The sequence below is a fragment of the Mesoplodon bidens genome (assembly GCF_964165515.1).
Source record: "Mesoplodon bidens genome assembly, contig: HAP1_SCAFFOLD_150, whole genome shotgun sequence".
Taxonomy (NCBI): Eukaryota; Metazoa; Chordata; class Mammalia; order Artiodactyla; family Ziphiidae; genus Mesoplodon; species Mesoplodon bidens.
The window spans coordinates 235,795-257,744 of record NW_027672498.1 but is presented as its reverse complement, the minus strand read 5'-3'; the positions used below and the strand labels follow the sequence as shown (position 1 = coordinate 257,744).

At 54.0% G+C, this 21,950-nt stretch overlaps 2 protein-coding genes across 2 annotated transcripts in view; both read right to left on the bottom strand.

Moving 5' to 3' along the window:
• The window catches only part of LOC308610107 (E3 ubiquitin ligase RNF157-like), a gene marked incomplete at both ends in the record, with an annotated part of 314,581 nt that overhangs the window by 100,322 nt on the left and 192,309 nt on the right, over window positions 1-21,950 (bottom strand).
• LOC308610096 (forkhead box protein J1-like) lies at window positions 7,606-10,558 on the bottom strand (the record flags this gene model as incomplete). Its single annotated transcript, XM_081259354.1, has 2 exons — window positions 7,606-8,373; window positions 10,061-10,558. 2 exons carry the CDS (start codon window positions 10,556-10,558, stop codon window positions 7,606-7,608), a joined length of 1,266 nt encoding a protein of 421 aa, XP_081115480.1.

Below are 21,950 nucleotides of genomic sequence, written 5' to 3'. Positions count from 1 at the left end.
GGATCCAAATCTAGGGAGCACAAGGCAACTGGTGGTCGCCCAGGGCTCACTGGGTCACAGAGCTAGTCTATAAAATGCAGGCTTTGAAATTCCTCTCTGATCCTAACTAACCACTCTCCTCTGAGGGGCTACAGGTTCCCTTTTCAAGGGCTCAGGCTCTCTTTCCAAGACCTTATGACAGAGGCCGTGTCTGCCTTAAACTGCCTGTTGATGGAAACAAGGCCAGGCCCCCTGCCATGGGATCTGCAAGATCATGATGGAGGGGGCACGGTCAGGCCAAATCGGAAGGCTTTGGGGGTATTTTTGCGCCTTTCTCCATGCCCAAATAGATTCGTTTAGAGCAGAGTCGCTCTTTGCCCAAGGACTCTCCCGAGGCCGCCTCACTTCCTTTCATCAACTGGCTCCCAGCACCTTAGCAAAGCCCATGCCTTCATGCAGGAACTGCAGGGCAGGAGATGGGTGTCCCAGGGTGAGAGCAGGGGTGTGAGCACGGGAGCGTCTCCCACCAAGTTCATGTTCAGCAGACTGCCACTCACCGGGTAAGCAGACCGCAGAGCACAGCTTATTGTCCAGTGCTTTCATGCTGGCAATGTCAAAGTCATTGTTATTGTCACACTCAATACCTAGAAATGCGAATGTCCTCTGGCCTGTAATGGAGTTAAGGCAGTTTGAGAGGACCTGGCTGTGTTTTTCTCTGCTTTGCTGTCCTTAAAATAAAAATCTTAAGGATGGAGACAAAAAACATCAAATCATATGTTAAAAAAAAGACAATAATTAAGTAGGGAGAGTGGACAATAAAGGAAACTGTGGGGGTACATTTGTGTTCTCGCTCTGTTCTGCTCTGTTTCCTTAACTGGCCCCTTTCCAGCCTTTGTTCCTGGGAAATCAGGCACTGGGGAGGTCTGTGGGATTCGGACACACAGACCTGGGCCCACAGCAGAGCTAAGCCAGGCTGGAAGAGCTAGGAGAGCCACGGGGGAAGTGACCCCAGGCTCCGGCCTGTGTCTGTCGGTGCATGTGGGGTGTGTTTATGACCACAAGGCTCTGCGAAATGACTAATACATAAAATGGCAATTAAAGCTCTTTGGTCCCGTAATTTTGCACCTCAAATCAAAGAATTGCATCGCTTGCAAAATTATGATTTATTTTCTTTGAGACTTAATTTGCTATTCTGAGTATGTTTTAAGGGGCTGACCAGAAACCTACAGTCGTGTAAGATGGGAAGGGGACAGTTTTAGGTGTTATTTTTTCAAGCCCCCCACCCGTTTTTTTTTTTTTTTCCTTGGTGAAAGGCAGAGGAAGAAACATACATCTACTGTGTACAGCATGTCAGGTGGAAACCACATATGGAATGTCAGGCGGAAACCACGTACTGCCCTGTGCCTTTTAGAAGCAAATATTCTACTGGGGACGACAATCACAATGGAGAACTCGGAGCCTTGCATCCTGAAGACATCAACCGAGGGGAGGTAGCGCCCAACCCCGGCTTGGTTGGCGTGCGCGGGTGACAGAGGCACAGCCTGGGCGACCACCCCTCCTCCGGCACTACTTGGCCAGGAGAGCGTGGTCATGTGCACATGTGCACCCCCTGCACACCACACCAACCACCAAGCAACTGCCATGGCCAAAGCAGAAGCGAATAGCATGACATCTGCATCCAGGCTGGGATCCAGGTTTGCTCTAGAGGTTGCCCTTCTGTGGAGGCACCTCAGAGGAGCAGACGGAAGAGACACCGGTTCCTGGGACGCCTGGTCCTACAATCCCAGGTGGGATTCCCAGCTCGCCTAACCCCCCCCACCCGCCACTTCCTTGCTCTGTATGTAGGTCCTTCCTTCGCTTCTCGGCTTACTAGAAACAAACTTCTTCCGACTGAAGATATGATTGACCTTATTTACAAAACAGAAATAGAGTCACAGGTGTAGAAAAAAAACTTATGGTTATGGCGGGGGGCAAGGGAGGGGAGGGATAAATTGGGAGATTGGGATTGACATATACACACTACTATATATAAAATAGATAACTAATAAGGACCTGCTGTAGAGCACAGGGGAACTCTACTCAGTACCCTGTAATGGCCTATATGGGAAAAGAATCTAAAAAAAGAGTGGATATATGTATATGTATAATTGATTCACGTGGCTGTACAGCAGAAACTAACACAACATTGTAAACCAACTCTTGCAATTAAAAAAAAAAATATCTACTTGAGGCCTGAACGATGGTAAAGAGACTCGTTCCAATAGCCTACAAACACTAGTGCACGCTGAGCTGCTAACGTCTCTTCACCTCACCTTTGCTGTGCCGCCAGGGCTGTGATCCTTCTGCTACTGTAACACCAGCCGTTTTCTTCACTAAAGCAGGAAAACCTACTGCCTAACAGTCGGTTCCCCCAAGGGGAGGAAGCTGTTCTCCTGCTGCAGATGAACTTTGGGGCTGCTAGAGCAGTTCTGTGAGACTCAGCTGAGAAGCTGAAGCAGGAAGGAAGGTGATGGTAGTTGCCCAAGAAGCTTCAGGATCTACTCAACGTAGATGGAGAACTCCATGTATCTTCTGCAGCCTTGGCTCAGAGGCCCAGAAAGAGCCAGGAAGGCTGCTGAGGTCCTTAGATACCCTGCTTCGTTTGATATTCCATCAAGAAGACGACCTTTCCCCAAAGCCACACCCTTGAGCAGTGCCACCAAGTCACACCAGTGCCCCTTTCTCTACCCTTCAGAGAATACCCGGGAAAGAAATATAATAAAAGGGAGCAAAAGACCAGGTCTTTTACCATCTTCTTGTGTGGGTGATCCGGCCTCTTCTTCTAGAACATCATTTCCCTAGGACAGAAGGAAGGCACTGTGAGTCCATAAAGCAGTGAAATGAGTCTACTGATTGTCAGAAGACAGAACTAATCACCCTCATGGTATCCATATATTTCCTGTCCCTGTGAGATGGCTGGGAGGCCCAGCAGAGGCAGATTTTGCTTGGCGAGGCAGGATCGGCCCATAGGGACCAGGTCTGAGGCACGTTCCAGAGGGACCAGGTCTGAGGCACCTAACAGAGGGACCGTGGGACTGTCAGGAATAGCCTTGGTAATAGTTCAGCTCACACTGTTTCTCTCAGGTGGAAATAAAAGTTGTCAAATGAAAAAGCAAACCGTGAGATCATAAAACTTTCAGGAACCCTTTAGGATCCCCAGTCCCATCCAGATACTCCTTTGAGAACATCTGGCTCAAGAGAAAGTTGTAGAGTCCCCACTGGGAGCTGGGCATTCCATATACTTCAGGCACACCTCCGTCAGAGCACTTCTCACGCTGAGTTATAACTCTGATTCCTCCATCAGATGGAGCTGCGGAATGGGTGGGATGGGTGGATTGGGGGTGTGGGCAGGCAAAAGCCATGTCACTCGGTCTTTGTGTCCCCCAGTGCCAGGAAGATGTGAGATGCCTGTGCCAGGTAAATACTAAGTGAATTGGAGGACAAACACCTCTCAAGGGTCTCGCCTGGAAGACTTCCCTCTGGAACTCACCCCACGCCTATTACACTGAGACCAGCACCCTCTGCTAACCGGACAGTCCCTCTGCTCTGCACCCTGCCTCTAACAGATCCAAGAGCACCACCTTGGAAGGCTTCTTCCAGAAGAGCCCCCATCCTATTTGCATCCTGTGCCAGCGCCGGCAGTCCCTCTGACTGTGGAGGGGCACCAGCGTCCACCTTGCTCTTACCTCTGCATCCTGCTCTTCAGCGGTGGCAACGAGGCCCGCAAAGTTGCAGTCTGGAGACGCCGCTGGTGTCACCTGCAAAGGAGCAACAAAAGTCAAGGTGCAGATGCCACCGGCTCTCCTACCCAGCTCGCCCGGCAGCAAACCCAAACCAAGTCCTCAGGACAGAAGTGGTGCCACATGGAAGATCACATCTGAGGGAGTGTGATTCAACAACCCGGTACCGTGTTTTCCAGGGCTCCCCTCCCGAGCACTGGGGGGCTTTGCCGATCTCCCTGGCAGGCCCTGGACTGAGCTCCTTGGGACTCAAGTACACAGCAGAGCAGAGCGGGGAGGGCGATCCCATGCTCCTCTCTTACGTCTCCTTCTTCTGAGGGGGTCCTGCTGGCGGCCCGGGGGCAGGGGACAGCCTCCCCATCCTCTTCCGTGCCAGGGGCGATGTAGGAGCCGGACATGGAGGAGACGGTGTCGGTGCTGATCTGGGAGGACACCATGGACATGACCTTCCTTCTTCACGTCTGGGTCCCCAGTATGTTGAGGGGGGCAGAGGCGGGGAGAAGACTGTTTCCTGCCCTCAGCTCAGCTCTTCAGGAGGCCTGGCGCATTTGCTTCAGGCCAGCATGGAATCCCATCGCGGGGGCCTTCCCGTCACTGGAGCTGGGGGTGGCCTGTCCCGTGGGCAGACGGCGAGGGTCCCCAAAGACTGAGTTCCTGAACATTGCCCCTCATCCCTTTCCTGGCTGGCGATACATGGGGGAGGGAGGATTGGGAAGAGGTGGAAAGTGAGGAGACAGAAAGCTGGCTTCTTGCTTTGGGAAGGGACTGTACCACACCTGAGGGTGAAGTGGCTGAAGGGCTTCTCACCTCAAAAGTGGAGATCAAAGGAAATGCGAAACCTGCGCAGAGAGCTTGAGTCATGGGCTCAAAGCCACACAGGGCAAAAGAGAAAGGACAGCTCAGTGCAACATGGGGTCCTGGATTGGGATGCTGGAATGGAGAGGAGCATTACTGGGGTGATCTTCAAGACGTGAAGGGGGTCTGCGGTTACATGGGATTACCAGGTCAGTGTTCATTTCCTGATTGTGATGGTGGTACTGGGATTAAGGAGGCGTGTCCTTGTTCTAAGGAAACACACACTAAAGTATCTAGTGCTAATGGGGCAGCCTGTCTGCAACTTACTGTTAAGGGCGCAAAGTATATATTGACTGGGATTACATTGAATCTCTAAATAAATACGGAGTCACTGAACGTTTTTTGAAAAAGCCACCCAGCCAAGGGCCGGGGCAGGGATGAATAGGAGGGACAGGATCCACTCACGCTTCCCGCCCCCTCCACCGCCAACCCCCAAACGCTGCCTGCTGAAAGGGTGTGTGAAGCCCTGTGTTCTGGCCGCTTCGGAGCCCCCTCTTAGCTTTGGCTGCTCGTTGGCAGCATCCATGGACCCTTAAAAGTGCCAGTGTTTGGGTCCCAGCCCCAGAGACGCTAGTCCCAAGCATAGGGATTTTCAGGAGCTCCTGGGGATTCTTCCTGGCAGCCAGAAGCTTCTTCAGCCTCTCCTTACCTGGCAGGCAGTTCTGCCAGCCCCTGACCTTGCCCCTCTTCCCCCAGCATGGGCCCAGGCAACGGGTGAGGAGGGGGGACAGTGAAGGGCCCCACCTGTCAATCCAGGGTGTACCCCTTTTGGCGGGGGCTGGAGGCTGAGCCTGGGGACCAGTGGAGAGGCTGGAGCCCCCATGTTCCCCCAGTGCTGGGGAGCGTGGGCAGGAAGGCCGGAGGGTGGTGGGGAGAGGGAGGGAGTCGTTGCTTAGGGGGTGAAGGGAGTCTCAGAGGGAGGTTGGGGCAGCCTCCTCAGCAAGCGGTGGGAAGGCGATGGGCTGCCTCCTGAGCTCTGTAAGGCCCCAACCCGGCTGGCCCTGCAGTGTGTGCACCCTTCTGAAATATTTGGAATAATTAGCAAGGGAAAGCAGCAAGTTGGCGGGGGAATGCCAGGTTGTCCTGGAGCCAGCCTCGAATGCAAGGAAAGAAAGGGGCTTCAGGAGAAAGGGGCCCGTGGAGGCTGGGCAGGATTGTGTAGGACAGTGCCCATTTGTGTGTGTGTGAGTGTGTGTGTGTGTGTGTGTGTCTGTGCGCACGTGCACGTGAGTGCTGGGGGAAGGGGCTGTGCACCACAAGGGTGTGCTGGCGGGGCCAGGTGCGGGCTCGGGGGAGAGATGGGTTCCAGGCAAAGCTGGGGTGAGGGGATTGAAAGGTGCCTGCTGAGTGTCACATATTTGCTGTGCCTCAGTTTCCCCATCAGAACTCTAGTACGTTGATTCCTCACAGGCTGGAGCTGTAGGGCCTAGGCACTCCGTCTTCCGTCTGCCCTGATGGCCTCCCTCAGCCCCAACCTGCATTGGAGGGAAGGCCCTGGGTGGGGTGAATGAACCCCAGGGTGGCAAGTGGGGCCCCAGGGGCTGGGGCCCTCTGACGTCACACCCTGTCCCTTCAGGAAGGGACCAAGGGAGGGAGGAGCTGGAGACAGGACCAGGCGAGGACCGCAGGTGAGTCTGGGCAGGCCCTCAACTTGGGCGAGGTGGGGAACGTGAGCCGAGCCCTGGGCAAGAACGGCCTTTGTGAGTGAGTCCCCAGGGCCAGGGAGGGGGCTGTGCCTCCTTTGCCGCCTGCTCCTCGGGGCTGTGGGTACAGTCTCCCCATTGCACATATAGAGGTGCCGAGGCCCTGGCTGCAGGGGACCCCCGAGGGCCGCCTCTCAGCCCCTTTCTCTCTGGGGACCCAGAGATCATGAGGAGTGCATCAGGGGACACTCTGCAGGCCTTTGGTGCCCGCCATCTTGCTCCCAGCCATTCCCCCTTGGGCCGTGGCCTCCCCAAAACTGGCCCATGCTTTTCCCAAGAGAAAGTTGCAAGCAGGTCCATTTTGAGACTTTTTAAAACTTTATTTTTAAAAATGTTTTTATTGTAAATAACTTTCTATGAAAAAGGTTAAAATGCCCGATGGGTTAGGAGAGTGGATGTGGGATGCAGCCCAGGGCGTTTATGGTGGAGCAAGACACTCCCCTGCAGGAGTGCAAGCAAGGGCACGGGGCCATCCCCCCATTCCTGATCCCAGTAGTTCTAGCAAGCACTGCGTCCCTCCCACTTAAGCCTCAGCAATAGCTACACTCACTACATTAGTCTGTCTGTCCCCTTTCCCTCTGCAGCTTGGCTGCCCCAGCCCCTAACCCCCAGATCCCCATCTCCCCGCTGCTCTCAGCCTCAAGTTGGGCTCAAAGATTAGGGACACATGCCCTCTGCCCCACCTCTAGGGATGAAGCCAGAAGATCCCAGAGGCCTTAGAAAATCTCCTGGATCCACCCAGCACCCCGGCCTCCTTTCTGTCTCCTCTCTCTTCCCCCCTCCGCCTTGCTCCTCCTCACAGACTGCCGGGAGAGGCCTCTTGGGTGTTAATTTGCAGTCACCTAATCAGCATTTGTTGTACCAGGGAACTTGCTCTGGATAGAGACCTGGGGAGGAGAGCAGGAGAGAGAGAAGCTTTGAAGCTAAGGTGTTCTGGGGCGGGCCCTGTACTGATGTTTCCAGCTTGGCCAGGGCCCCTCCAAGCTGCAGCTCTCATAGTGCAGGGCCCTTAGTGTGTCTCTGGGGCAGGGAAGAAGTGGATCAATGAAACACTGTGTGTATGGGGGGCTGGGGAGCGGAGGCAGCAATTTTGGTCCTGGGCCCCAATTCTCAGCCTGCTGGACTAGAATCTGAGGATGGCCTGGGCTGGGGGCCGTGTGGCCTGGTGGGTTGACCTGGCCCAGCCCCTGCCTGGGTGGTAGGGTGTCCATGGGCCTGCACTGGCGGGGAGGGGGGCAGTCTGGGCCCAGACTTCGGTGCTGTCTGGAGGTGGGGCAGGGCCTGGCTTCTTACAAGAAGGCGGCCAGGCTGGCCCAGTCATGCAGGTCAGAGGCCAGTGTGGCATCCCCGGCCTCAAAGAGGGGCTCGGGGGGCAGGGAGCTACGGGTGCTCTCATCCCAGGGGTGCTCCAGGAAGGATGGGGCCAGGAAGGTCTCATCAAAGTCCAGGCTTTCGGTAGCCTGCTCCACTGGAGGCCCCAAGGTAACAGGGCAGTCGATGTGGTGGCCATGGATGGTGAGGTCCACGTCCCCGTGTGAGGCAGGGCTCAGCGGCGGGATCAGCTCCGAGGTCTCCAGCGTGCCCAGCTCCCCGTCCAGCGTGCCAGCGTCCAAGATGGCCTCCCAGTCAAAGTTGCCCTTGAGGGGTTCCAGCTCAGCCTGCTCCTCCTGGGTCAGCAGCAGGGGGCTGGAGGGCCGCGGGACCTTGGCCTCCTGCTTGGGCAGCGGCTGTTGAGGCTTACGCCCCAACCTGCCCTCGCCTGCACCCCAGCCCGCCTCCCCAGTGGCCTCCTCGAACTCCCGCAGCAGCTGCTGGGCCTCGGCGCTCACGGTCAGTGGCCCGGCCCATGGGGCGGCGCTGGGCTCTGGCGCGGCCTGGCGGGCAAAGGCCGGGTGGATGTGGACTGGGGGCAGCCGCCGCTTCTTCAAGGCCCCACTCAGCAGCCGCTCGGCGTACTGGGGGTCGATGCGCCAGAAGCCCCCCTTGCCTGGCTCGTCCTTCTCCCGAGGCACCTTGATGAAGCCCTTCTTCAGGGACAGGTTGTGGCGGATGGAGTTCTGGACACAGGGAGATAGGAGAGAAGGAAGACAGCTGGGAGAGTGGGTGGGGTCAGTGATGGGGGGCTCCTAGCGCCACTGCCAGTCCCACCACCACCTTCTCTCCGATGGGGGCAGGGGAGACAGAAGCGCTGCTCTGAGCGGGAGGCTCTGGGACACCAGCCACGGGGCACCAGGAGCTGGGAGTGCTGTCGGGGGCTTTTGTTCCCATTTGCCAGGACATCTGCCTGCTCAGTCATCCGAGCCCTGAGCCGCAGGGTGGCTCTCAGTGCCAGCCTGTCCTGCCCTCCCTCCCTTACCCCGCTGCTTGCGGCCTCTGGTCAAAGGCCTTGGCTCCCCCAGGTCCTGGACAGCCATCTCCCTCTGCCTGGGCCTGGCTGGCCTTCTCTGTTTGTGAAATGAGTGAGTGGGTGTGAGGGTGTGTGTGTGTGGTGGGGGATGAAGTGTGGGAGGATCTGATGACTTTCCTTGTTTGTAGAGCCGCCTGCTGGCCTGGGCCCTCACCCACCATGTCCCCCTCCTCCCACCCCAGGCTCTGAGGCCTCAGTTGATTATTACCCAGCCAAGAGCATAGCGCTCATTCCTGGGGGCTCTCAGGCTTGGGGTAGGGTGGGGGGTGGTGGAGGGTCTCTGCTTTCTCACCAAGGTTACAAATGGTACCTGCCCCAGGGTCAGGGCCCAAGCAAACGTGGAATAGCTGTGATCACAGGAACTCTGATCCTGTGACCTGTGCCACAGGGAAGGATCTGTGCATCCTCAGGGTCTCTGTCCCCAAGTAGCCCCTGATCCTGATGGTCGAAGAGGCTGAGGGCAGTGTGTGCCCAGCCTGAATCACCATCCTGCCTTGTTCACGCCTGGGTGCACAGTCCAAACCACGCTGGGGCACAGGGGTCTGGGGCCTGGTGGGTGGGGCCGGCAGGTGAGTAGTGCGCCCTGGCAAGACTGGGAGGTTTACATGGTGGTCTGGGCCCCTTGGCTGCTCTGTGCCAGGTTCCGGACACTTGGAACATGAAGCCAGTGTGGGAGGAAAGAGCCCCTGTGGAAAGCACGTGGCTGAGATAATTGTCCCCGCAGGGAGGTTGATGAGAAGAGGGGGAGGAGTGTAGGCAGGAAACTAGGGAGGGCTTGGGGTGGGGGCTGGCACAGCAGCTTTTGGAAGGCCCCGTAGCCCTTCCACTGGGACACAGATGGCCACCACACCCTGCAGCACACCCCTCTCCCCTCCCAGAGCCCCTCCAGCCAACTGAAAGCAGGCGGGATGCAGAGCCGGGCAGCAACCATGCTCTGCCTCCAGTCAGGCCCTGACAAACTGACTTTTAGGAGGGTAGTGTGTAGGAATTGCAGGACTTGGGACACAAATGTGTCCCTCAGTCCATCAACCTACCCTGGGGGGCTGTGTCCACGCATAGTTCAGCCCTGGTCTTTGGGCTGAGCCTGCCGGATGAGGGACAAGTTCTTTCCACTTGAACCTCTATGTCGGCACCCCTGCAGCCCTCTGAACATCCTCCCTCCTCCGTCTCTGAAGTCAAAGGGGCAGCAGTCCAAGCACTGGGCTCCCTTGAGGTCCTTCCTGGACGGCCTTCCTCTCTCGGGGCCCTGGCCGGACCGCGCCTACTTGGCCTGCGGATCTGGGATGTGAGTCCAGTCCGCGCGGGCATGGGGAGGGAGGGAGGGAGTGCCTCCCTACCTGCCAGGTGGGATCAGCGTGGCGGAAGTAAGAGAAGTTGTCCGTGATCCACTTGTAGATGGCCGACAGGGTGATCTTGGTGGCCTTGCTGGCCTGCATGGCCATGCAGATGAGCGTGGCATACGAGTAGGGCGGCTTCACGTGCGGGTTGGTGGCGTAGTCCACGTCGTCGGGAGGCGAGGCCTGCAGCCCCGAGGGGGCGCTCCGCGGCGTGCACAAGGACGTGGGCTTGCCGGGTGTGTGCGGCTGCCCCAGGCAGGCGGGGTCCGCCGCCAGGGGAGACCCCGGCTCGGCCGAGCCTGACAGCTCGTGGTAGCCGTGAGGGTCGGTGTCCCCTGAAGGCAGGGCGGGGACCTTGGCTTTGAGAATGGAGAATTCCTGCAGCCACTGCAGGCTGGTCAGGCTGTCATTCAGGGCATTGGACTCCTCCAGGCCGCCTTCCGGTCCGGCCTCCTCCGCTGCCCCTGCTCCCGAGACGCATAGCCAGCTCTCCGCCATATCTGCGGGCACTCTCCGAGGGGGCTGTCAACATCCACGAGCCGAGCCGAGGGTGGCCGCCGAGCTCTCCGGCCCGCTGACTCCCGCGGCTTCAGTTACGCAGCCTCCCAGAAGCGGGCTTCCATCCCGCGATCTGGGGGTAGCCTCCTCCAAAGGGAATGTGGTGCCTGCGGGGACCAGAGCGGGAACTGAGCCCTCTTTCCCCACCCCCGAGGGGAGAGTGTGGGCGAGGGGGGAGGCTCTTACTAAAATCCTTCCTGCAGCTGGGGAGGATCTTTTACTGCCGAGGTCTGGGAAACAGAAGGTGTGCCCGGGGGTCCGACCCACACGGGGTTCGCCTCGCTCTTTTCCTCTTGGATCTTTTAGAGGAGACTTAATTAGCCAAACGAGGGAATAGTGTAGGGGCATGCGAGGCCACCCCTTTCTCCCTCAAAGCGGGGAATTAACCCCCCTCTCTCCGTCCACAACCAATGGAAATGGGGCGAGAGAGTCCAGGAGGGCAGTACGACGGGTCGGGGGGCGGGGGAGGTCGTCTGATCTTTGAAAAGGGATATTAGGATGGGGATCAAGGGGAAGGAAGGAAACAATACAGAGAGTTATAAGGGGGCGGGAAGTGAGTGTCCCCCAAACGCCTCTGATGTCAGTCCCCGGGCCCACCACTTCCGTCGGGGACGGATGGGAGAGCGGGCTGGTACTGACGCCCTCCCTTCCCACGGCCTGCAGCCCTCCCCGTCCCTTACCTGGCTCAGAGCGCAGCCCGGGCCAAAGGAAGGTTCTCAAAGAAATTCCTCCCACCGCCCACCCTCACCGCGGCTCTCTGCTCCCAGCTCGAGGGCCCAGCCAGCAATCCTCGTCGCCACTCACGCCCGCCGGCGCCTCTCTGAAAGCCAGCGGCCAGGGACCGGCACTCAGTAGCCGCTCACAAGGCGTCTCCTGCTGCCGTGGCGACGCCCCGCCCATATAAACGGTTTCCGCTTCTGCCATTGGCCAGGGCATCTCCAAAGAGACCGCGGGCTCTTAACCGCTCTCTCACGCGGTAACTCTCTTCCAGCTCCCTCCTGCCGCCCTCTCCCGCGCGCGACCCAGTCCCCTACCCGCCATCGCGTCCCGGCTCCGCGCATTCCCGCCCGAGGGCCCCGCGCAGGGCTCGGAGAGGCGCGCGGCTCGGCGCTCCCGCAGAGGCCCCGGGGCCCTCAGCGAGCAGTTCGCCGCGGGAACCGTACTCCGCCCCACCCCCTTCCCATCTGGGCTGCTCAGAGGTGGCGACGGCTCCTGGGACGCAGCCCGTGGCGCGGGGGCCAGGGCTGGGTGCATGCTTGGGGCTTTCCTTTCCTCTCCTCTGGGCTGCGAGTGGCACTTCCTCACGTTTCTGCGGCCTGTCCCTGTCTCCCGACCGAGTGTCGTCTTGGTGCCCGCAAGCAGGTCTGACTCTCCGATGCCACCTGCCGCTCAGGTCCGCAGAAACCGCAGCCCCGGTCGCAGACACCCCAAGGCGGCTAGGGTAATCCAGTGTTTCCCGGTAAGCGCTCCCTCCCCGCCCCGTCCTCAGCAAGATTCCCAGAAGCTGACATTCCAGAGGCTTCTTCGCAAGTGCTCTCCCTCCTTTCCAGATAGCCGAGGAAACAGAGCCGGTGGGTGAAACCCAGGAAAGCCGTGGACTTGCCAAATTCTGTGACTGGGGTCATTTGCCCCATTAATTTCACCAGCCTTTAAGTGACGCACTAACGGTGGACTGTGGTCCTTCCTCCTCCCCTCCCCCAGCCTCCCTCTAGTCACCAGCTTTCCTGCTCTTCAATTATTGAGGAGCAGCAGTTGGAAGTTCTCTGGTTGAAGGGGGTGGGTGGAGGTGAGGGCTCCTTATCAGGCCTCTGCGCAGAAGCTGTGCCCAGGGGATGGTACACCAGCTCCCACCCAGAAACATGTCTTTCCCTCTACCCCTTGCCCTCTCTCACTCCTCCATGTCCAGCTTGTCTTGAGTCAAAGTTTTTTTTTTTTCTTCCCAAGTATTTATTGTTTTTATTTTATTTTTATTTTTTATTAGTTTCTGCTTTATAACAAAGTGAATCAGTCATACATATACATCTGTTCCCACATCCCTTCCCTCATGCATCTCCCTCCCTCCCACCCTCCCCATCCCACCCCTCCAGGCGGTCACAAAGCACCGAGCTGATCTCCCTGTGTTCTGCGGCTGCTTCCCACTATCTATCTACCTTACGTTCCGTAGTGTATATATGTCCATGCCTCTCTTTCGCTTTGTCACAGCTTACCCTTCCCCCTCCCCATATCCTCAAGTCCATTCTCAAGTAGGTCTGTGACTTTATTCCTGTTTTACCCCTAGGTTCTTCATGACATTTTTTTTTAAATTCCATATATATGTGTTAGCATATGGTATTTGTCGTTCTCTTTCTGACTTACTTCACTCTGTATGACAGACTCTAGGTCTATCCACCTCATTACAAATAGCTCAGTTTCCTTTCTTTTTATGGCTGAGTAATATTCCATTGTATATATGTGCCACATCTTCTTTATCCATTCACCCGATGATGGACACTTAGGTTGTTTCCATCTCCGGGCTATTGTGAATAGAGCTGCAATGACCATTTTGGTACATGCCTCTTATTGAAGTATGGTTTTCTCAGGGTATATGCCTAGTAGTGGGATTGCTGGGCCATATGGTAGTTCTATTTTTAGTCTCTTAAGGAACCTCCATACTGTTCTCCATAGTGGCTGTACCAATTCACATTCCCACCAGCAGTGCAAGAGTGTTCCCTTTTCTCCACACCCTCTCCAGCATTTATTGTTTCTAGATTTCTTGATGATGGCCATTCTGACTGGTGTGAGATGATATCTCATTGTAGTTTTGATTTGCATTTCTCTAATGATTAATGATGTTGAGCATTCTTTCATGTGTTTGTTGGCAGTCTGTATATCTTCTTTGGAGAAATGCCTATTTAAGTCTTCTGCCCATTTTTGGATTGGGTTGTTTGTTTTTTTGGCTCTTGAGCTGCATGAGCTGTTTTTAAATTTTGGAGATTAATCCTTTGTCAGTTGCTTCATTTGCAAATATTTTCTCCCATTCTGAGGGTTGTCTTTTGGTCTTGTTTATGGTGTCCTTTGCTGTGCAAAAGCTTTGAAGTTTCATTAGGTCCCATTTGTTTATCTTTGTTTTTATTTCCATTTCTCTAGGAGGTGGGTCCAAAAGGATCTTGCTGGGATTTATGTCCTAGAGTGTTCTGCCTATGTTTTCCTCTAAGACTTTGATAGTTTCTGGCCTTACATTTAGGTCTTTAATCCATTTTGAGCTTATTTTTGTGTATGGTGTTAGGGAATGATCTAATCTCATACTTTTACAGGTCCCTGTCCAGTTTTCCCAGCACCACTTATTGAAGAGGCTGTCCTTTCTCCACTGTACATTCGTGCCTCCTTGATCAAAGATAAGTTGACCATATGTGCGTGGGTTTATCTCTGGGTTTTCTATCCTGTTCCATTGATCTATCTTTCTGTTTTTGTGCCCGTAAAACACTGTCTTGATTATTGTAGCTTTGTAGTGTAGTCTGAAGTCAGGGAGCCTGATTCCTCCAGCTCCGTTTTTCATTCTCAAGATTGCTTTGGCTATTCGGAGTCTTTTGTTTTTCCAAACAAAGTTTGAAATGTTTTGTTCCAGTTCTGTGAAAAATGCCAGTGGTAGTTTGATAGGGATTGTATTGAACCTGTAGATTGCTTTGGGTAGTAGAGTCATTTTCACAGTATCGATTCTTCCAATCCAGGAGCATGGTATATCTCTCCATCTATTTGTATCATCTTTCATTTCTTTCATCAGTGTCTTATAATTTTCTGCATACAGGTCTTTTGTCTCCTTAGGTAGGTTTATTCCTAGGTATTTTATTCTTTTTGTTGCAATGGTAAATGGGAGTGTTTTCTTGATTTCACTTTCAGATTCTTCATCATTAGTGTACAGGAATGCCAGAGATTTCTGTGCATTAATTTTGTATCCTGCTACTTTACCAAATTCATTGATTAGCTCTAGTAGTTTTCTGGTAGCATCTTTAGGATTCTCTATGTATAGTATCATGTCATCTGCAAACAGTGACAGCTTTACTTCTTCTTTTCCAATTTGGATTCCTTTTATTTCCTTTTCTTCTCTGATTGCTGTTGGTAAAACTTCCAAAACTAAGTTGAATAAGTGTGGTGAGAGTGGGCCACGTTGTCTTATTCCTGATCTTAGTGGAAATGGTCTCAGCTTTTCACCATTGAGGACAATGTTGGCTGTGGGTTTGTCATATATGGCCTTTATTATCTTGTGGAAAGTTCCCTGTATGCCTACTTTCTGCAGGGTTTTTATCATAAATGGCTGTTGAATTTTGTCGAAAGCTTTCTCTGCATCTATTGAGATGATCATATGGTTTTTCTCCTTCAATTTGTTAATATGGTGTATCACATTGATTGATTTGCGTATATTGAAGAATCCTTGCATTCCTGGAATAAACCCCACTTGATCATGGTGTTTGATCCTTTTAATGTGCTGTTGGATTCTGTTTGCTAGTATTTTGTTGAGGATTTTTACATCTATGTTCATCAGTGACATTGGCCTGTAGTTTTCTTTCTTTGTGACATCCTTGCCTGGTTTTGGTATCAAGGTGATGGTGGCCTCGTAGAATGAGTTTGGGAGTGCTCCTCCCTCTGCTATATTTTGGAAGAGTTTGAGAAGGATAGGTGTTAGCTCTTCTCTAAATGTCTGATAGAATTCGCCTGTGAAGCCATCTGGTCCTGGGCTTCTTCTGTTTGTTGGAAGATTTTTAATCACAGTTTCCATTTCAGTGCTTGTGATTGGTCTATTCATATTTTCTATTCCTTCCTGATTCAGTCTTGGCAGGTTGTGCATTTCTAAGAATTTGTCCATTTCTTCCAGGTTGTCCATTTTATTGGCATAGAGTTTCTTGTAGTAATCTCTCATGATCTTGTATATTTCTGCTGTGTGAGTTGTAATTGAGTCAAAGTATTAAAAGCGTGCTGGAGAAAGTCGGACAGAAACTTTCACAAATAAGCCAACTGCGCAATTAATAGCTCTCCTTCCCTTGTGAACAGTTTTATTCATTTTTAAGAATCATGCAGCAGTCCATAAATATTGCATCCTTGACGTCCCCACTGTAGTGTGCCCATGAGTGTACTCCAGGGAGTGAGGGGTACACAGCTGGCACAACAGTACACACATACTTACACACAGTAGGTGTGCAGATCCTAAAGCAAAGTGAGCAAGCAGCATGCCAATGTCAGGTGAACAGGACACAAACTCTCCCCAGGTGAGATGGCTTAACGTGTGTGGATCCGTGCCCAGGAGATGCCCCAGCGTGGGCATGACCTCTGGTGGGATGGGACTGGGGAGGAGAAGGAAAAAGGGCTCTGTGAGAAGGCTGGGATCACCACACCACCCGGAAGTGAGCTCATAGGTGAGCTCCGACCTGAGTGTGGCAGGAAGGAGCCCCAGGCCTCTGGTTAGTCTGTGTCCTTGTGTGAGAAACCAGGCCCCGTCATATTCTCTGTGGGTCAACTGCTAACAACATGACCATCTCCAGATGATGACTGGGGCGGCTGTCCTGTTCCCCGACCAGGCTCTGTGCCCTGTTCCCTGATCCCAGCCCTTTTGGATGGGATATTTCTGCTCGCCAAAGAGCTAAATGAGGGCAAAGAGGTGAGGGGATGGGGGAGAGAGCAGGAACTGTCTGAGAAACAGGAGTGAAGGGCCACTTCTCACCCGGGTATGTCTTGGTTATGGAACCAAGGCCTTGAGGAATGTCTCTGAGCCTCTTCCTGGGAGAAGACTGACCCTCCAGAAAGGGTGAAGACAATGGCTTCCTCTTAGGGTTCCTGGCCACTGTGGCAACTGTTTACCTGCATCTCCTTCATCTCAGGTAACACCACACTCTGAATACTACCTGCCGGGCGAGGAGGTGGATCTGTATACCACCACCCCAGGCTAAGGGAGCGCCCCCTTCCCTAGTGCTTCTGGGACTCAGACTTCAAGGAGATCAGGAAGTGTGGTTATTGCTGGAATCATCAATATGAAAGGGGCTGTAAGAATGTTTCGGGGAAAGGAAGGACATTAAATGGGGCCTGAAACAGCAGAGCCCACTGCAGGATTTCAGAGCGGGTGGACACGGGAACTCAAGGCAGAAGCTGAGATTCAGGCTTGGCTCATGTAGTGTCTGTCAGGACCACAGGCCTCCCCCTGCCCACCCCCAGGGCAGGATGTGAACCACAACCACCAGGCAGTGAGGGTCACCACGCACCTGGTGGCGCAAAGCAGCCACACAGGAGGTGCAAAACATTCCCTGGCACTGGGCTCTCTTTGAGGCCTTGGGAAGGACCCTGAAAAGCTCTTGTAGGGCAACAATTCCAACTACTAATTCAGGCCATCATGGTGGGCATAGCCTAGGGCTCTGTCACATCTCAGCCTCACAAAATGTTGGATCCCACTTTGCTTCTCAATCTCATGCTCCACTAAATAACCACCTCTTCCAAAAGCCAGCAGACAATGCATCTATCAGAGAGCTATGAGGAATCCATTGATAACACTAGTGTTGAGGGACGAAGAGCCAACAGCTTACGGTCTTGCTGTTTCAGGCTGTTATTTCTATGCCCTACACCAGAGTGAGGTGGGGTGCACATGTGATTTGAACAATATCTCTAAATCTCTGATGAGCCTATGGAAGGCAGTACCTCCGGCTCCCCCCATCAGGCTCAGCTGATCTGGAGGACAGGGGAGGAAAACCGGTGGGGTGGGGAGCCTTCCAGACCACCACTGACCCCAGCTCAGCCCTTCCCCCAACCTCCTTTGGGGTTCCTGGGCACCAAATGAGAACCACCGGTCCACCCCTCTCTCAGCTTCTTTCTTCAACTCTTTCAGAAAAGCGGGGTGGAGACGGGGGCAGCAGGGATAAGAATGCCACCTGACAGGGCGGTAGTGATGAAACGTGATAATATACGACAGTCCCTAACAAGTGCCTGGTACATAGAGGGGGTCAAAAATGCCTTTGCAGTGTCACCTTAGGATGGAGCCCCAGGCCTTCCTGAGTGCACCTGATCATAAAGAAGTCCCCGGTAGGTCATCATTTAACTGAGGGGTTCTCAGATTCAAGGCCTCCTTCCTAAGCAGACACACGAGGCATAGCCTCTGCTACCAGAAGCAAGAACTGTTTTCCCAACCAACCTTCTGGTGGTTGCCACTGCTTCTTGTCCTTGAGAGAGGAGCTCCTAATGCATTTTGAGGGAAACCCCACTTACAGTGCAATATGGCTTTCCCTTCTCACAGGAGTCATCCCCCAACGCCACCCCAAACTGCAGGTCTCAGATTGGTCATGATGTCCCAGAGACTAGAAAATGCCAGATGGGTGTTTGTAATGAAGTCACCCAAACTCTTGAGTCTTCTTGGTCTACCTCCTAAGGAGAAAAAAAAAAAAAGATACACAAGAAATAACCAGTCTGTAGGCCACAGCTCCACCTGAAGATCAAGATACAGTGGAAACATTCCAGAGACTCTCTGCAAAGGGTCTCATGAGCTGCAGTTCGAGTGGCTTTAGCCCACAAGGAGAAAAGAGGTTTCCAGTCCCTTCTGAGAGGGGAAGGATCACGGTTGCGGAAGAAGATGAGTCTGGGAGAAGGGTCAGGTGCCCTCAGCATCCAGCTTTCACGTGGGTCTAAAAAGTCTCCGTGTTTCTTGCTGAGGATGCCCAGGAGGTCAGTGGTGCCATGAGGCCAGGATGGGATGTGAGAACGGGAGGAGAGCCCTGGTACAGGGGCTAAGGCTCTCAGATGGCCAAAGGATCCCACACGCAGAGCCTGTTCTCGGGGTCCTCCAGGCTGCCAGAAGATGAGCGTCTGCACTGCGTGTTCCGACGACTGACCACGTTGTCGTCAGCCTGCCAGGCACCTGAGAAGAGGAAAGGAAGGTTACCGGACCTTTGGTTTGGTGTAGATGGTGTCTCTGGCAGGACAGTCCGGAGTTTGGCACGAAAACTGGCAAGATGCGCATTACCTGGAACTCCCACAGGGTGCAAACCACAGCACGTGAAACTTGGGAGCAGTGGCGTCCACTGGGCGAGGGACAGTCATGGCCACTGTGGCCCACTGATGGAGGGACATGCAGGATGGTCCTTGTTTTGTGAGCTTGCCGTAGGCTCCACCTTTGTATCTTTATTTGGTCTTGAAGTTTGCCTAAGTGTTACAGCGGACCAGGAAAAGAAACTGAGTCTGGCTGAGACTCTCACGAGAGCAGGAGGAGGTGAAGGGGAGGGAGAAGAGTGTGTTAATTTGGGCTCAGAGTTAGTGTTTGCTGTGGGGGCCAGGGTGGGGCAGGAAGGGACTGGCTGCCCAGCAGGGTGCCAGGGACCAAATGGCATGGCAGAGAACAGAGTGACAGCTGTTCCTCTCCTTCTGCACCTGAACAGCCCACCGAGAGTTGCTATCAGCTGGTGCCACCAACCCCAGGAGACATTAGCTCCAGAGCTTTGGGGTCCCCCGGGTACCATACACGAAACTCATCATCTTCCCCCCTTGTACTGCAGTTCCTGCACGAGAAGCACCCGCTGCCCATGCTGGAAACACACTCTTGGTGCTTCTCTCTCCTTCATGCTCTGTATCCAATCCACCATGACCTCCTGCTTGTTCAAGCTCTAGTAAGGTCTAAATCTGTAGTCAGAAAACCGGGATACAGCCCCAGCTTGTAACGTACTGACTGTGTGACCTTGGGCAGGTCACTGTACTTGGAGCCCAGGTTTTCCCATCCATCAGATGGGAGACAAGTACTTACTCCCCAGGGATGCTGTGAGACTAAGCGAGGTGACATGGAAGAGTGGTGAGCAGGGCGCCTGACTCACAGAATGTGCGCGAAAACCATCCGCCCCCCAGGCCTTGTTCAGGCTACACTCATCTCCCCCAAGTCGTCCTCCCATCCCACAGACTGACTCCATCTGATTCAGTCCCCCCAGTGCAGCGAGATGCCCCTTCTGAAGGGAGAGGATGAAGCCCTAACCCCCTGAGTTTGGGGAAAGCCTTCCATTCTCTGGCCGAGGACTGCTGAGCTGCCTCTTCCAGCACCTGCCCCCAGAAGGCACCCCCTGAAGCCAGATGGGGTCCAGCATGCTCCGAAGTGTTCCCCCACTGGCCCGTACGACCACCCAATTTCTCATGCTGTGTGGAAATTGCTGGATCCTCCAGCACACGGTGATCTCTTCCAGGGCAGAGCCGAGAGCCAGGCCCTTCAGATGGCTCAGTTCGTGGACGGAGCCACTGACCCTGGAGGGTGGGCGTGAGGCTCACTGTGTCACATTTGAGGGAGGCCACTCACCAATGTCTGGGGTCAGCTTCAGGTTAGGCCAGCCCAAGACACAAAACCCTTTAATGGCAGAAGCACTGGGATTCAGCGGGTATAAATTGTGTATACCCATAAATGTCCTGGTGTGCTAATCCGCCCTAAGGCTCTAATAATAGTCTTGTGGAGGTGGACCCCAGGGGAAGGGGAGTGAGTGGGACAGGAAATGTTTAGGTATCTCTCACAGCCAGACGGAATGCGGGGATCTGTACTCCCTGGGGGTACCGGAGTCCGGCACATGGGTCCACAGTGCTTTACCGCTCTAAGGGTGACAGGATGAAGAGCAGGCAAGATTGCCCTTTTAAGTTAGGAACCCCCAGATGAAATAAGTTGTTCCTTCATTTTATATAATTTGGTAGATCTCATACTTATTCCTCTGTGTTTAATGGGCAGGACTCCGGAACTGCGGCTGTTTGGTATGAAAGAGCAAAAGCAAATGGTAAAAAGGAGAGAAGACACACACACACACACACACACACACACGCACACGCACACACACACACACACAGAAAGTCAAATCAAAACACTGCCGCAGCCTCGCCGCCACCACCACTGGCTGCCAGGCTGCCTGGCTCTGAATTCTTGAGTCCTTGCTACAAACACCACCGGTCCAGATTCTGAGCCAGGGCTGAAAACTGGCTCCTTCTGAAACAGCCTCAAGACTCAGACCTGAAGTCTCTGATCTCCCCAGCTTCTTAGTACAGTCGGTGGTGCTCTTTCCTCTAAAAAGGCTTCTGCCAGACCCTCGGCGAAACCCTGCTGCTCCGTGCATCCTGGATGCAGAAGGTAAGCGTGGAAGGCGCAGGAGGACTTCCTGAGCGAGTGCTGCCATTCTGTCCAGCCCTCAGCCAGAAAAGGGAGCCTGGAGATTGAAAATCCTTCACAGGAGGTAGAGAAAGGTGGTTCCCACTTAATTCCATCCTCAGGCTCAGAAACGGGGGAGTGAGGAGACCTCTAGAGGCAGATTTGGGGAGCACATCTAGGGGGATTCCACACACCTCTTTCCTGCCTCTACCCAGCCACTAATTAAATTTAAGGTCTGTAACAGTTCCACCATCTTGTAGAGTTTCTCTCCAAGAAAAGAGAAAGTTAATTGCGATTTTTCCTTAGTATCTGCGAAGCATAACCCTTCCTAGTGGCGTCTTAGTCTTGGGTTATTTCAGGTCTCCATAAGTACTTTTCTTTGTTTTGTTTTTGGCTGTGCAGTGGCTTGGAGGATCTTAGTTCTCCGACCAGGGATTGAACCAGGCCACTGCAGTGCAAGTGCTGAGTCCTAACCACTGGACGGACAGGGAATTCCCTCCATAAGTACTTTTAGATTTCATCGGTATGCCCACTCCTGTCCAATGCCATCATTTAAAAACATCTGTATCGGGCTTCCCTGGTGGCGCAGTGGTTGAGAGTCTGCCTGCCGATGCAGAGGACACAGGTTCATGCCCCGGTCCGGGAAAATCCCAGATGCCACGGAGCGTCTGGGCCCGTGAGCCATGGCCGCTGAGCCTGCGCGTCCGGAGCCTGTGCTCCGCAATGGGAGAGGCCACAACAGTGAGAGGCACGCGTACCACAAAAAACAAAACAAAACAAAACAAAAACATTTGTATTTCCACTAATAAACTCAAATTATCTTTGCTTTTTCCCATCACACTCCCCAGAGCCTTTTCACAGAATTGTCACTGGTCCCCTGGCCACTATCCTGACGCCTGTGTGATACTCCATCAGGTTCCTTGGGGCCCCGTCTACCTAGCATGGCCTCACGCTTCTAATCGGCTCACCACCTACAATGGTCAACTCAGATTTCCTCCCTTTGAGAACCTTGCAGAACAATCTCAGAACATACCATCGCCCCCCCCCCACCTTGGTCTCAGGGCCAAAGAAGACCCAGAGGCTTCTTAGCGGAAGAGGTGCTGGAATGACACAGGTGCTTTCTCAACATCACTCCCACAAGGCTGATGAGAGCAGCGAGGATGGGGACCTGAGCCATCCTTGCCGCGAGCTGGGGCTCCTGGCAGAGCACCTGTGGGCCTG